General features: G+C 46.7%; 1 protein-coding gene across 1 annotated transcript in view; it reads left to right on the top strand.

Annotated features, from left to right (window-relative positions):
* Positions 1 to 16307, top strand: part of LOC149340590 (uncharacterized) — a 39674-nt gene that overhangs the window by 16862 nt on the left and 6505 nt on the right. The window contains exons 2-3 of the mRNA XM_089551297.1: positions 8691 to 9068; positions 11988 to 12314. Coding sequence (XP_089407423.1) covers positions 8691 to 9068; positions 11988 to 12314 — 705 coding nt within the window. The remainder of the gene's footprint in view (positions 1 to 8690; positions 9069 to 11987; positions 12315 to 16307) is intronic.

The raw sequence follows: 16307 nt of genomic DNA, 5'->3' as shown, positions 1-16307 counted from the left end.
GCTCCTCCGAACTTAGCCGAGTTTCCCCGAGTTACTACCCGAGCTTACCCGAGTAACTTGGGTAAGCTCGGGTAATAACTAGGGTTACTAGGCAACGGCACAAGATTGTATGAACTTACGCACGTACGGTGACAATCTTGGTAGGTATTCGTGAGCGTATGAGTGATTTCGCACTTAAAAGCACCATAATTGGTCGTCGCTCCGGTAGCGGAGTGTTATTTAGTTAAGGACAGAATTAAAGTAAATGCCAACAGAGGAAAAAGACAATTAGCGCATTTACGTATCTTTAGCTTCCATGTAGCCTGCTACCTCGACAGGTTAATACATGGATATAAGCAGTATTTGCGCGCAAACATATTAGTGAACTCCGATTAACAGATACTAAGTCTGCACAAAAAGAGCCTGATCATACGCACACTGGCCACTTGGTCAGTGGGAGGTATAATATGCGGCAATAATAACAATAGGCGCAAAAATCCAGGTCCCCGAGAACGGGAGGAAGCCATTGCCGTAAGGAAGGACTTCTAACACGTGATATTCTCTAATCGCCAGCTCGCGGCGGTCGGTGCCGTGGTGAATGTCAGCGCATACGATCTGTGAATTGCATACTCACCTCGTACTCCGACCACCAAAACAAATGATTAGCTTGTTTGCTTGAGGCAGAACTCCAGAGAAAAATCATTATTTCATTTCTCTGCCTTACGGCTCAACACAACGGCGGGGTATTCATCTTTTTGAATAGCACCTCTACTGTTTCTTACCTCGCCTTCGACACACATACGCCGGTGTTCACACATTCCTCTTTTGTTGCCCAGAAAGGAACAAAAGGTACGCACCTTCAGCGTCTATTGTTAAAGAAACATGGCGGCCTGTCCGTTGCTCCAGCAAATCTAGAATAATAGTGGGTGAGGAAAAAAAAAGCGAAGGATGCATAAGGGTAATACAAGAGCAGGTTACGTAAGCACGCACACATTGGAAAAGTAATAACTGCGCACAATAGCATGTTCATGCACACACGCTCGTACACACAAGCGAGATGAGCAAGCAAAGAAAGAAGCAGCGGAAGGGGGCCGTTCGGCGACTCCGACGCGGAAATTCGATCGCGGCCGCTTCGCCCTCCCACACCGTACACGAAGACTGCATTAAGAGGTCACCGATGCTCCACCCACCACTTCCTTTCTGGCTTCTTGTCTTTCTTTACGGAGGCCTCAGTCAAAATAAAAAGAGTAACTAAATACATAGGCACAAGCGAAGGAAGTAAAAACCCAAACTGACGCGAGCAGATGCTGGCGGGTTATATACAACGTTTTCTTTCTGTTTCCCACTCCGCAATGTGACCCCGGGCTTGTTCGGCTCGTTTTTCAAGCCTGCAGTTTAAACTCTTCAGGGCCTGCGGCGAGGAAGGCCGCGCCTTATGGCCTTTTCGCAGTGGCGCGAACAGGAGTGCGTAGTAGTTACACTTGCAGAGGCGAGCTCGCCGGAGAGCTGTTTTCAAGCCAGAGGAGCAGCACGAAGCAGAAGAACACCGTGTTCCCGGATCAAGGGCCTGCGCAAACAGCGAAGCATCAGCTAGAGGAACAGGGAAACAAGTACTCCCTCTATGAATCAGTAAAGGAAGGTTATATCGAATGATTTATATTTTATTCCTGGTTCGCAAAATAGCACACCGCCCACGCAGATGGCGCAACGCTCACTTGCTTCGGGCATCTTTTACTTCGAGTTACCTGGAGTGGGTAGTCAAGGCAAGAGGAAAGAGAACTGGGCCTATATTGACTACCCTCTGTTTTGACTTATGTCTCTCTAGAAAAAAAGAGGTGTATCGACCACTATGCGCATCATGAGGCTTGTGCACTGCAATTCCCCATGTAAAGCGAAATAAAGATCTTGTGTTTGTGGCGCAGACATTCAGTTGCAATGAGGCGTACTTGAACCAGCAGCGACGCGTCGAGTGCCTTTTTTGTTAGCGGTGCACGATGGAGGGTTGGTTTAATGGAAGGAATGCGTTATATTGTGACTCTTTCTGCTTTCCTGGTGGACGTTGGTTAATGGAAATCTCGTCCACATCACGTGTGACGATGTTAAGTTTTTGGGATTTTTCTCTGCATTTATGTCGTCCAGCTCCACATGATCAACGCCTGTTTTAGCGAGGAAGCACGATTTCAGTGCAGAAAAAGAGGGCGCTCGCCTTTAACATTTGAGAGCAACACCACCTCCCGACCCCTGTAGATCTCCATCATCCTGAAACCCCCTTTAAGTCATGTGGCACTTACCCTGAAAAAGCACACATATATTCGTCCTGTCGACAGACCAAATCTTCCTGTTCCTGACTGAAAGAACGTTACTGCGCTATAAGACGGTGACACAACACGAAAAGAACAGGACATGCGTATCGTTTTGTGTCAACGTCTTGTAGCGCAGTAACGTTATTTCACTGATGAGCCGTCACCAAATCGCCAGACATACCTAACAATCCTGGATATAAAGTGCTCTTGAACCGGCAAGAGTTTATGAACGCAATTTTTTGTCATATATTGTAATATTCCACTATAGCAATCAAGATATTCGCAGATCTCCTGTCGACAGGCTTGCATTTTTTTTCTATTAACGCTTTTTCTATCGTCCAAAGCGTTCCATATTGTTTTTTTTTTTTATGGCAATCTTAACTATTCCATGCGAGCAATGGAAAAAGATTAAAAGAAAGATTTCGCTGCACATTGAAAGAATGGAACATTACTTTCAATATTTCCAAAACAATACCTTACAATCTTCCAATGTTCAAATTTATTGTAAAGAATGTTGGGCATGCTCTGCTTGACTGAGGCACCTCCTGTTCCACTGGGCATAAGACAATATCCGCTTCAGATGGCGCACGTGTTGCGCAACCACCACACCGCGCCGACCAGCCACTTCAAACCACTAACTTGAAACAGCAATCCGAGCTCAAAACAAGTTCGCTATCGCTCTGTCTTCAAAGCAATGTCGTAGCTAGAGCGTTCTCATAGCCCGGCATTCGTATTGGGCAGGCCTAAGATATGAATCGGATTCGTTTGTCGGAACTTGCCGGTCGGAAGTCGTCAAACAACGCCCTGAATTCGCACATTCATTATCGCACAGCTAACGGCGTATAAAAGTGAATAATCAAAAACTAGTTTTTCTCGTCTGCGTTTATAATGAACGGCTTAATTTGTAGTGGTTACAAAGTCAGTTGTGGCGCTAAGCCAAGTCCTTACGACTTAAGAAGGAAATGTTTAAGGATTTAGAAATTACGTGTATCCTTTCTTGAATGCAACGTATGTATGCACGCTGAATAAGGAAATGCTGGAAGAGCGCCATACTGCGTGGCTAGTGTAACATTGCTTCTCTGGAAAACACTTTTTGAACACAAATATTGATTAAAATAAGAGCCACCGCATACGAGAACCGTCTAGCTTATGATGAGTTTAGTACTTTATTTACGGACATATCTCTTTGTTTCGTTATAAATAACGATGGCCATGGCTAACGTTAACACATTCTTAAATCGTATAGAGGCCCGTGTACTGTGCGATGTCAGTGCACGTTAAAGAACCCCAGGTGGTCGAAATTTCCGGAGCCCTTCACTACGGCGTCCCTCATAGCCTGAGTCGCTTTGGGACATTAAACCCCAATAAACCATAAACCTATAAGTGGGATGGGTAGAACCTGTTCCAACCAAAATTTTGTCAGGAAAATCGCAAGAACATTAGACAGTCATTGTAGACACTAAAGCAGGCAACATAACAAATATCGCATTTTCTTTTTAAGAGCGTAGTTAAGAAGTTCCCCATGTTTAGTTTTTTTTTAATATCAGTGAAAAATATTAATTCTCATGTTAATTAACTATGCCCAAGAAGGACAGAACTTTATAGAAGCAAAACTCAGCTTTTTTTTTCTTCTAAATCATTGTTTAAAGATTTTAGAAATAAGATTCCTAATCGAAGACCGCAATATAATTTTTTTCGGCACGCTGCGAATTATCGTAGCTTAAGGTGTACATGTATGGTGTAGTTTCGATTTGGAGTGATCTGCGCCTGGCACTCAGTTTATCCTTATTGCAGATGCAGCGATACTTACACAGATGTGGTAGTGTTCATTGTTTGCAGAGCTAGGCGCCGCACCAAACATTGATTGCACCGGAGTTCCAGTCCACGTAGAGTCGCACTTTGTGGCAGACAAGGAACGCGAGCTGGTAGCCTGCGGAATTCCCGTGTCTCTCAAAATTGAGAGTAAAATTTCTCAAAGCGCCATATCTATAGCCGTAAAACTTGACGAACTTTTAAAAGCTCGGAAAAAAGAAGTTGCCTTATCTTTTTTAGAACGATACGAAATTTCTGCAATAGACAAGAATTCATTTCATTAAGCACTGTCATTTGGTAACTCGAAAACACATGAGGAATTACATCTTTGCTCCAAAAGGTAGAGATTACAAGCCCTTTTCAGGATAAGGTGGTGACATATTGCATGCAACACAACCGACGCAAAGCATTTCGTCGGTGTGACTTGTTATATTGCTCCGTAGGCATGTGCGTGCTTCTGCGCTTCGCCCCAAGTTGAAGTTGCACATAAACAAAATTTTGCATGCGCTCGCCCTGAAACCTGTTGCGCAGCTTCGTACACACGTTACCGAACTTCAACCACATGACGCCGACAATAACGAATTCGGAGTAGCCGACATGCGACTCACGTCAGCAGTTAGGTGCTTCAAAAACCTTGCTACCGTGTGTGCGACTCTAGATAGTTGGCAGACTCCCAAGCACCTCATTTAGACCGACTTCTACAGTATGTAGCGAGGTGATACTCCGCAAAAAAACTCTGGAAATTTTGGGGATTTTTTTCTTTCTTCGCGTCAGTGAAAAAAAGCTTTTCCTCAAATTATTCAATATTTTTTTCAAGTGCTCACATCTCTAGCCCTTTCACGCGACTATCTTGTACTCAATGTCAAAGAGCTGTAGTAATGAAATTTCAAAGCACCGAGGCAACTTTGAAAAACAGAACTCTTTCAAAAAGCAGTCCCCTTTCTTCTGTAGACTTCGCGGCGCAGCTGACCGCATTCACTTTAAACTTTGGTCTTATTGTTCCTTCAGCTGTCATCAAGACATCAAGATTTAAAAAAAAAATTCTCTCGATTTGTAAAAAACGCCGAGGTAATAAATTTAAACCTGGAAAAACCTAGCAGTCGCCCGTTTATCCGGAAATATTCTTTCGTGGTTGACGCAAATACGTACCTAACTCTCATCTGAGCGGCTTCAAGGAACTTTTTCAAGGATAGTAGACACCAGATTGAAAACAAAGTCCCACGGGCTTCAGAGCGCAAAAATTAGGCCAACGAAGGAAGTATCGAACTGCGAGCTAATACCCGTATGTTAAGCCAGGTTTGTGGCACCCATTTTGCTAAAATAAAGCGACCAACCCGAAGCGAGACATCAAGCGCAATGCGCTACGCGCATAATTCATCTGGCGACGAAGGAGAACGGACCAATTGTTGTGGACGTTGCGCCTAACGCTCCGCCACAAAACAGCAGGGAATATGCAAAAAGAAACAAAACAAAGACGCATTTCCGAATTTATGAGCAGGCCCAAGCAATAATCCCCGGCGTCGATAATCTTTGCCCAACTGGGCAGGCAGCTAGGGACGACGGGAAAAAAAAAATGGCTGCGCAAATTATATGAGCGTCGTTCGCGGATTGATTTTCGCTTATCCTGCGGCAACATTCTCTTTCGTCTTCATATTTTTTCTTCTTTCTTTCTTTCCCAGCGCACGCACGTTTATCGGGGATTCTGGCAGCAAGCCAGAGCAGTGAGCCACTCATTTCAATGTACGCGCACATGCTGAACGTCGCTGCCAATTAGAAATCGAAACCATCGAACGAAGGAGTCTGAGAACGCTTGACGAAACTTGGCTGAATGATTGTTTTTCCCTCTGTCGCAGCGTTCCGTTCTTTCATTATTCTTTCCTTTTTTTTTTCTAGATGGAAAAGACGAGCTGATGCTAGGAGAGGTTTTGGCAAACTCGTTTCTCTCTCGAAGTGCTCGGTTCCAATTTTTGTCATATTTCGACGTTTCCTTCTTTTTCGTTCCTTTATTCCCTGCGCGCTGGTTCAGCTGTGGCTCTTTTTCTTTGCACTCCTCTTTTCGGTTCTGCATGCCAGCGCTCAAAGAAAAAAAAGAGCGCGGCGTTTGTAATCACTGGAGTGGTTTTTCGCAGAGCGCGCTTCCATCGCTCAATCGTTGCCCACTTGACGTGATTAGTTTCAGCGCAGAAATGAGCAATCTTAATTAAGCTGACGGTATGTCTGTATCGAGTGCTCCTAATTGATCCGTGCGCGAAGGGTAAAGCGAACCGCCCTTCTATTTTACTAATGGTATATGTCATCGTTTCAGCCGCTTTCCGAGCAGATAGCTCCCAAGTATTTGGGTCACGTATGTTTGCAGTCTGCTCTCCCTCTCTTCTGATTTCATTCTTTCGATGGAGACGACGTCGAAATTCTTCATTTTAATTTTTCCTATGCATCGATGTATTTCTCTGCGTCAATCTGTGCGCGTGCGTGTGTGCATGCATGTGTGTGTGCGTGTGCGTGCGTGTGCGTGTGCGTGTGCGTGTGCGCGTTCGCGTGCGCGTTCGCGTGCGCGTTCGCGTGCGCGTGCGCGTGCGCGTGCGTGCGTGTGCGTGTGCGTGTGCGTGTGCGTGTGCGCGTTCGCGTGCGCGTGCGCGTGCGTGTGCGCGTGCGTGTGCATGTGCGCGTGCGTGTGCGCGTGTGTGCGTGCGTGCGTGCATGCGTGTGCGTACGTGCATGCGTGTGCGTGCATTTGCGTGCATGTGCGTGCAAGTGCGTGCATGTGCGTGTGCGTGCACGCGTGCACGTGCGTGCGAATAAACTTCGAAGCAACGGGGTCAAAAAAACGTACTGAGCTTGATCGGTATCTGCGCGCGCGTTAAGAAAGACCTTTTTTAGCTGTTTTCTTACGAAGGTACGATGCCAGCATCCCACAAGCGATGCAATTAGATTTAGTAAAATAATATTTCTTTGGGCATAGCAAGTAAAAAAAAAAAGCAGTGGGTACTGAAAAGCAAAGCAGTCGAGTCCTTGGAACAATCAGCTGCATTTGTCATTAATTATGAGCAACGACGATTGACAAAAAATGGAAGCAACCCGTGCAATAAAACAGACTGCTGAGGTCCATTAGTCATTCCCCATCAGAGTTGGTACAACACAGCAAGAGCTACATTTTCTTTCTTTCGATACGAACGTTCCTCACTCAGCAGTGGCACGTCCCATTTAATGGACGCTGTGTTCTGCTTTCGAACACCTTCGAGAATAATCATGCGAAAATGACGAAATATAATGGTTAGCGCTCGCTCAATCTGCGGACCATGAACGCGATAATAATAGATCGTTTCTTATGTAGTACGAATTCAAGTTTGCTTCATTTGCTGAAGCAGGAACGGAAGCAAACGTCGAGCTCTGTTCTGCTTGAAGTTCGTCTGTTTTTTTGTTTTTTTCAAGACAAAAGTGTCATCATTTGAAATTCATATTAGGCCTATTCGAAAGCTTCAAAGATATTTGAAGGCTCGCTGCAGCAGTACTTTTGAGTGCATGTACCACGTTGACGTCACCAGGAAAGCATTTACCTCCTCCGTCGTTAGGCCTCGCTTTTTATTCCCGTCCTTATTTAGTCCAAATGTCCCGTGTTGCCTGATGTCAGGCGGGCGTGACCACTAGGGAGGTGTGGGTGAGGATGACGGGCAGGGGTGTGACATGTGGTGACCACGTGACAAACAGCTTCACTGCCTTGGTAGATGAGGGCCGGAAAGCATCAGGGAACGTTTAGAGGAACACGGATCCGTGGCTGGCTATACACGTGAGTGTTTGAATGATCTGAAGAGGGATTTAAATCAAACAATGTATAGAAGTGCTGCTACTGCGTGCGTCAAATTCAGTGGGAGCGCGAACAGTGACGGGACAAGACGCAGCGTTCGCAGCAGAGATTGCGTCACTCAGCGGCTTACAGGGAATGCACGTGTCATAGCCTTGGGTGTAGACAGCAACGTGTACACGGCAAGCGGCATTGAGACTGCTATAAGAAAAGGAAGAAGGTACGCGAAAGAAGAGATGAGGTAATGGGCTGGGAAGATTCTTAAAAGCTGAAGTTTGAATCGTAGTCTGGACATTAGAAAAAACAGAAAATATAAAACTAAGCGTTCAGTGACACTGGCGAGTTGAGCTTGCGAGACGAAACGACTAGGTGAAGCATAGGCTTCCCTAAGCATGTGTGAAAAGAAAGCATAGACAAGACAAATAAAATGAGTGGCTTGAAGTGCAGCATTGGCAGTTACCGCCAGAAAGATCTTTCGTTTAGAGGGTAAAGGAGGCCAACACTTTTTTTGTATATATTATGCACCTTAGGAATATACTTCTGTGTCCGCTGTTACATAGGTCCTGGACGCATGCTCGTCATCCCTTCATCATGCTCCTATGCTCTCAGACGAGAAGCAGTCATTCCGTCCATGAAACGAGATTTCCTGCATTCAGTTTAAGACGTGCTCTTTCTTAAGCATGGAAACCGAAGGCGTTGCTAATATGGTCGCACATCACTGTTGTACAGATTACGTGCAGCATTAGCGCAGAAACTCTGCGGTGCCTGAGTGTGGCCAATGTGATGTGCCTTCGCAGCATCCCGGTCGGCGAGCGGCGTGCAGATTGTGCGTCTTTCGGTTCCCACGTGGGTCGAGAACGGCACCGAGGACTCAGTGTTGCTGGACTGCGAGTACGCGTACACGGAGCGCGACGACTCGCAGCTGGTGGTGAAGTGGTTCCTCAACGACGACCCCAAGCCCATCTACCAGTGGATACCCGAGCTGGACACGCGCCACGTGTCGCAGAGGCTCAAGGGACGCCTCAACACGGACTTCACGGTCACCGGGAACCACTTCACGAAGTTCCGCGCACTTAACCTTTTGCGACCCACCACCGAGCTGAGCGGGCGCTACTCGTGTCACGTGACCTCGCACAGCAGCCAGGACCAAAGGTCGCAACTCATGACTGTTTATGGTGAGCTCGCCTTTTCTTTTCTTTTTTACGCGAATTGCCCCTCTTGTCCCTCTGCTATGCTGCACTATGCTACGCTACGCTGTACAGCGTTTAACTGTACTAATACTCACTATTTCAGAATAGAGTCCACGGTTTATACATGTTTAAAACTTAAAATTTTTGTTTTGCGGTTTTTACATCACTTTTGTGTTCAGATTTGGCCATTATGACAACTTGTGACACAATATGCTTCTCAATAATACGTTGTTTTTTTTTTTCGCGTTGATACCGTCACTTACTGGCATGCAGCTTTCAAGGAATATCGCCCGCATGGCTTGTCCTCTAAATGAGAATAAGTCACGTGGCTGATGACCGGCGTCTGAGGTTCTTACCGCATGTATCGTCATTGACTACTGCGCCCCAAAGGCAGGCAGGTAATGAAGAGGAAGTACAAGTACAGCTCTCATGCCTCAGAAAGACAGCTTTCATTAGACCTAACCTTCTTTCGAACAAAAGCTACAAATAATTTCAAACATGTTGCCCCTGCCGGCAACATGCCTGACGCGGATAAACTAGTAAGAAATTCTCTTTTTCAGTCGCGGTTGAGCCTGCAGCCTAAACACCGAATGCGGACAATGGTCCGAAAATTACGGTACTTTACTGTACCCAGCTCTGAATTAAACGCTGTTGTGGTGGCCGCTTAAAGTTGTATCACATTTTCATTTCATTTCATTTATTTCATCCTTAAAGGCCCAAGGGCATTACATAAGGAGGGGGCTACAATTCATATAAAAGAAGCATAAAAAACACACGCACAATGAACACACACAACAAACTTCAAAAGCTAAAGAGAAAAAAATAAAGAAAAAAGGTAAAGGGTTTACATGTGCAGTGAAAGCATACAAAGAAAAAGAAATTCGCTCGCGGAAGCGAGCACAGATTAAAGTCAGTGATCAATACGTGGTAAAAAATGACAAGGAATTCACTTATTCTGAAGATGACGGGCCAGATCTGTACGAAAAGATTTTGAATCGTTGCATAAAACTATATCGTTAGGTAGGGCATTCCAGAGTGATATTGCATTGGGGAAAAATGAACTATTCATTGCTAATGTACTGGTCTTGATACCGGCTATGGGGTGGCTATGGCTGAGGCGACTTGAAGTTCTTATCGGGGATTTTAGAAGTGGGTGTCTTGAAGCTGGATGATGGAAGAAGTTATGAAGCAGGCAAAGACGTGAGATTATGCGGCGTGATTCAAGTGATGGGAGGGAAAGAGAGCGTTTGAGTGCAGTGATACTATCTTCTTTGGAATATTCAGAGGTGATAAACCTGACGGCGAGATTTTGGATGGCCTCGATTTCGGCGGAAAGGTATGCTTGGGATGGATGCCAGATAGATGTTGCGAATTGAAGTTTGGGGCGGACGAATGTTTGATAAGCCAGTTTTTTAACATCTGGAGATACTGATTTCAGGTTTCGCCGCAGATAACCTAGGACACGAGAGGCATCGGAACATATCGTTTGGACGTGATATGTTCTCCATTTTGCATGCTGCTTGACAAAAAATCGAATTAAAGGTTGACAGTCAACGTTTCTAGAGAGCCCGTTCACATTCAAGCTTTCATCACATAGGCATCAGTTCTTGGCCCTCACAGTCCACGATCAGCAGCTAAAACTATTAAAATACGCATTTCTGTCGCTCTCTGTCCCATTGCCCACAAGTTCAGACTCCTCCCTGGTCTCGTGATGGTAACTATTAGGAAGTATTTCCGGCGTGCAGCTGCAGGTTAATCCCGGCTCTACAAATTGCGTAGAACAGTTACATATATATTTAAATCGGCAGTTTTTTCGCCTATTTTTGACAAAACAGGCGGTACAAGAAGATGCAAACAGGCTTAAGCCCCAAAGTTTTCTTAACGGGCTTTTGTGAGTGCAGTGACAGAGCCACAAAGACAATGAAAATAAACCCTTTCTTGCGACTCCCACACCTCACTCACTCTGCTCTTGGAAACTGTAATTATCTAATCTTAGTTACTGTATCAGTGCGTGTTCGCATCCCTTCTCGCAACAAATTATGAGTGAAGCCACCTTGTAATTTTGTATGAGTGAGAGCAGAACATTCCAACATTCGCAACTCTTTCAGAAATTTTCCTACCACGAGCCTCAAGTACCGTTGGGTTTGCAGCTGGTGAAGAACCGGACACTCTCAAAGCGTTTAATTTCCTTTTGAACCGTCTTCGATGTGAACCGTGTGTCCACGAAGGGCCGCTATTGACACATTATCTTTGTTAGATGAAAGGGCGTCTAAGCACAAAGAAATTCGCGTGACAAGCAGTTGCGCCAGACACATCGTCTTTCAATATGGAAGAACATAAAACGTGCAATACTTTATGTGTGCAGTAAGACCTATCATGTGACACTTTTGGTATAATGCATACGTAGACAGCTAAAATTCGGGATAAATACGCAAGTCCTTCGATTATCGCACCAGGAGTTACCTATTGCATAAATTCGCCACTCCTGCCTCTGCCTTTTCTTGCAATTTTTTCACAGTTTGAACGAGAATTCGCGCCCGGAAAATTTCCTTGCTTCTACTCTGCGCTTCTCTCTTAGCCGTTAGGATAGAGCACGACTGATGCCTAATTGAGCACAACACCACGAACAGCCATAAAAGTCATCGCTAATAATATCTATCATAACGCCGCAGCCACATTTTCCGGAAGTGAATTAATATTAAAGAAAACAAGCCACTGACAGACAGTTCTTAAGCGCAGAATCTTTGGCAAACCTGCCCCGATTCCTTGCAGTGAACTGTATCAGTGAACTGTATCAGTGAAATGTATCTTCCGCTAAAGTGCCTGCGATACACCGCAGCCGAGAAGCATTTGCTGTGCACGCCATGTTCGGCGACTTCTCTCTCCCGGTCCCAACCCCCGCAGCACGTCCAAAGCACTTCGTGTTCAACTTCTCGCGGGCCGCCGAGGAGTCGTCGACGACGTTCGTGTGCGAGGCGACGGGCGCCTTCCCGCTGCCCACACTGTCGCTCTACCGGCTGGACGAGGCCTCCTCGTCGTCCCCGCCGCGGCGCCACGCCCTCGCGCCCACGCAGCGGGTGACGCCCCGCCAGGACGGCTCCTACGTCACGCGTGTCACCAGCCAGGTGCCCGACGAGCAGTTCTCGCGCACGGGGCGACACCTATTCGTCTGCCTGCTCTCCATACCGGGCACCGACTTCAAGAAGCAGCGCCTCATCGAGTTCTACCCCGGTGAGCACATGGTGCACTTTTTCGCTCCCGACAACTACACTCTGTACATTAGTACACATGTATGGGAGTAAAAAGAGAGTACGCTGTCCTCCAGTGCACTCCCTTTTATATAAGGATGTGCTCTTGAGGACAGCTTACTCTTTTTAGTCCTTTCTGTTCAGAGTCAACATGCCGTAGTACACTCGAACGTAGTACATCGTCTACATACAGCGGGAACACTTCGTACCACTGTGGCGGCAGTCACAGAATAACGCTTTAAATTTTTGGTGGTGGTTAAAAGCATATAGCAAAAGCATCCTCCTAAGTACTAAGCTACCGAGTCGCAATTTGCGAGACTGAAAAAAAGTTTGAGATCAAATTAAGGTCAGAGGGGCGAGGTATATAAAGGTGAATTAGGAGGGTAATAACATAAAAGACATGGGATGGAGTTTTAGCAAAAGAAGCTTGAGTTAACGATATCGTAACAAAGACCAACAAAAAGAAAGGCAGAGACTCAGTTTTGGAGACTCAAGCGCGCAGATAAGGCTAAGAACTTTTCGACAGGATTATCTGCAGGCGTCAGGGTGGAGAGACGTCCTGACAGAAACAAGCCCCGAATAAAATATTGCTACAGGACGTATCAAGTTGACAGAAATTTAAGTATGAATAATGACCAGATGTTATGTCAGTATGCCTCCATTCACCAATGAATGATTTAGCACAGCAGGGGTGTCAAAATTTTGGAAGTTTATTTTTCTGCCTTGTCTTGCTTATTTTACACATTTATCTATTCTGCACTCAGCAGCGCATCCTTTTTGTAAAATGGGCGGCGATCTCGCGTCACATAAATAGGGCAGAGGTTAAGAACTACTTCAGAGAGCTCTAGCTTAAATACAGAAGCTTGGATTTAAAATTCTTCCACACTCGCAAAGGGGAAGTTTCGCCATCACTCGAGCACCAGAGCAGCATATTTTCCTCTTTACCCTGAACTGCACAAGCTAGTGCAGTAAAAGCACTGAAGACTCTCTTCGCTTGTTTACCAAGCACTCTTGCTCGTGCACTCCAAGCACATAAGCACGCCACAGATGTGCCGAGCGAACATCAACACGCAACTCTAGCGAAACCCTGCAGTTCAGCCACCCCTACAGCCTCAACGAGAAAGAACAGCCGCTCCACCATTCGGACCCCCCGCGAAAAGAAGAAAATAATCGTCGCACGCTCCCGCACTGCGATTCGTCGTTAGCACCGCCTTAAGCGCCAGGCACGCCACGCAGCGACCGCTCATGACGCCAGTGCGAATGAACAGCTGGTTCTCAATGAAGGAGAATGTGGAAGGGAGCTTCTCCCCGTGCCGATCCTAGAGAGAATCTCACTCGTCGTCGGAGATGACGGCTGCGAGGGAGGTGGGGGATAGTGTGTGAAGAGAGAGGAAGAAGCTGTGTAGGACGTCGGGGGTGGGCGTCCTCGATATAACTGCTTTCAACCGCCTCAATTAATTACTCCCGGACGTGTTACGCGTTACGGCACCACTCCGCACGTCAGGGGTGGTCGAGACTGAAACCGTCGCGGCGTCTCGCGAACGGAGGGCGGGTTAGGCCTTCGCGACGTGGGGCGGCAGCGGCTTCGAGCGTGCTTGTGCGTGCGCGTACGTGTGTGCGTGAGCGTACGCAAACACGGAGACGGAAACTTATGCGCAGCCTCGTCCGTGTACACAATGGTGCCAGGCAGGCTCTTACCTCACCCCCTCAACAGCTGCTTCTGGAGACACGTGGGAGGAGCGGAAAATGCGATTAACACGAAGATTCATGCGCGCGCCCGCGCGCTTCACAGTGCGCCCACATTCTTCGCTCCGCAGACGCGAGCCTCACCGAACTGAGGAGGGGAGAGCGGGCAGAACTGTTTGCGGGAAGATGGCGCTGGAGAGAAATAAAAAAATAGGGAAGAAAATAAGCGAGAACAGGGGTTGGGGAGGAGAGACGTGGGAGGAAAGGGTTCCTTCGTTCTTCCACTTAATTTCAGGGGCGGGTGGCCTCCTCTCGCGGGAGCCTGAGCACCGAAAAGACCATTACCGCATGCACCAGGATAGCGGTGGGGAAGAGGGGAACGAACTGGCAAGCTTGAGTTGGGGGTGCGTCGAGCTCTGAGGAGGAGGGGGAGGAAAAAGACGGAGAGGAGGAGAAGGCCCAAGCCGGACAATGTGAATCGCGATTTACGTCCTCATCGCGGAGACGTGCTAGTCTCAGCGCTACTAATTGCCGAGAGATTCAGCAATTGGGCCCACAGGGACGACGGTGGCCTGCTTTCCAAATGGTGCGCCAGGCCCGCTGAGCTGACGGCACATTCCTTTCTTGGCACGCGCGAAAGGATAGAGAAGCGCAGTAACACGAAAATTAAGCAGGCCGGCCAGATAGAAGGGACGGGCGCGTGCGACAAATGGGAAAGAATGCGCACCGCGTCGTAGTAGTGGTCTTTAAGCGGCGCTGCTCTGCCACTGTCTTGGCGTACCTCGCTGGTGAAGTGTAGGGAATCGTTTTACTGCGAAGAGAGCTGATCAGAATATAAAACGCGAAGGTTTTACATTGTAATCACCAGCACAATGCAATATAAGACCAAATCCCGTATAGTTCTGTCTGTTCACTGCATTTTGGGGCTTAATACACTTGTGTTGTTTTGTGCATGTGGTTCTACGCTTGGATCTGCTGACTGGGCTGCAACAAAACAAAACGATCTTTTACGTTCACGCAGCTACAAAGGACGGAGCTATAAATGCGGTGTGAGATTTGACTTTGCACTGACTTTTACATACACTGCCTAGTTCGGCGCTTGACTTTTATGCTTAGATAGTGTGCCGTAACAAGGGCACTGAAGTAAACCACACAGCACGGCCATAAGCACTGTACGAGAAGTAAGCATACAAGTGAAGGGAAAAGAGGTGCTGGTTGACACTCATGACGGAAGTCCACAGCCACCGAAACCAAGCAGCATAGGGTGGTGTTAATTAATTTGAGATTAATACCGTAAATATTTAATCACTTGTAAATAACTAAAAAAAAAAGCGGAAGAAAAAGCAACCACATGCCCCCGGGGTGTTCCGAACCCTCTTAATAGTTTAAGCACGGCGTGCAACCTGCCACCCCTGATTTCTTAGGTAGCATACGAGGGTTCTCGCACAGCTTCCGCTCTCACCGTTCGCCTACGTTCCCACGTGGTACTCGCGGTAGTACAGGACGTACTTGGACCGCCGCTGTGGACGAGGGTGGCGCTGGTGAACACTCTCAAGGTTCGGTTTCACTACACATAAATACTCCCCGAAAGCAGAAGCTTGGACAGCTGTCGCCACAGCTCAGTTTGTATGATCCAATTAATCCAAATCAGTTGGTAGAACATCGGACACAAAATTCGGAGGTCGTGGGTTCGGATCCCATCGGCGGCATCTGGTTGTTTTTCATTCTGCTTTCTTCACAATTATTTTTGAGTGATTGTATACTTACGCTATTATATTATTGTATATTTACACCAGTATATTAACACCACAAACTGCAAAAAAAAAAGATCTCCTATGCTGCTTGGTTTCGGTGGCTGTTGGCTTCCATCATGTGTGAGAAGTAAGGATATTAAGCGCAATAAAGTGTTTAACGTAAAAAAGAGGCGGTGTTTCGTCGTTGTAATGAAACGTCGTTACTTCCTAGACGCAGCAATTTACGATTTTTACGCCACATTAACGCCAAGCCTTAATAAGGAAAGTTGAGGCTGTCGCAACTTTCTTAACGTGGTTCTCATTTTGAGAGCTTGTCGTGTGCGCACACCTGCGTCGCCGTAAATTTGAGATATTGCGAAAAACATGCTGCGAAGGCAAAGGTCAAGACCGAGACCCCTTAATTAAGCTGATACTAGTTCCGCTTTCGAAAATTCACGTGTAGTGGAAAATATTGATCACCTGTCAAGGAAGGAAGCGAGTGAACAGGTGCAAGAACACTGTGTCACTGAAAATTTAGAAATGAGAAACGCGTTGCT

The sequence above is a fragment of the Amblyomma mixtum genome, chromosome 6, assembly GCF_055824585.1.
Source record: "Amblyomma mixtum isolate Tamu chromosome 6, ASM5582458v1, whole genome shotgun sequence".
Lineage (NCBI taxonomy): Eukaryota > Metazoa > Arthropoda > Arachnida > Ixodida > Ixodidae > Amblyomma > Amblyomma mixtum.
Note: the sequence above shows the minus strand (reverse complement) of the source record. Positions and strands in the feature narration are given on the sequence as shown.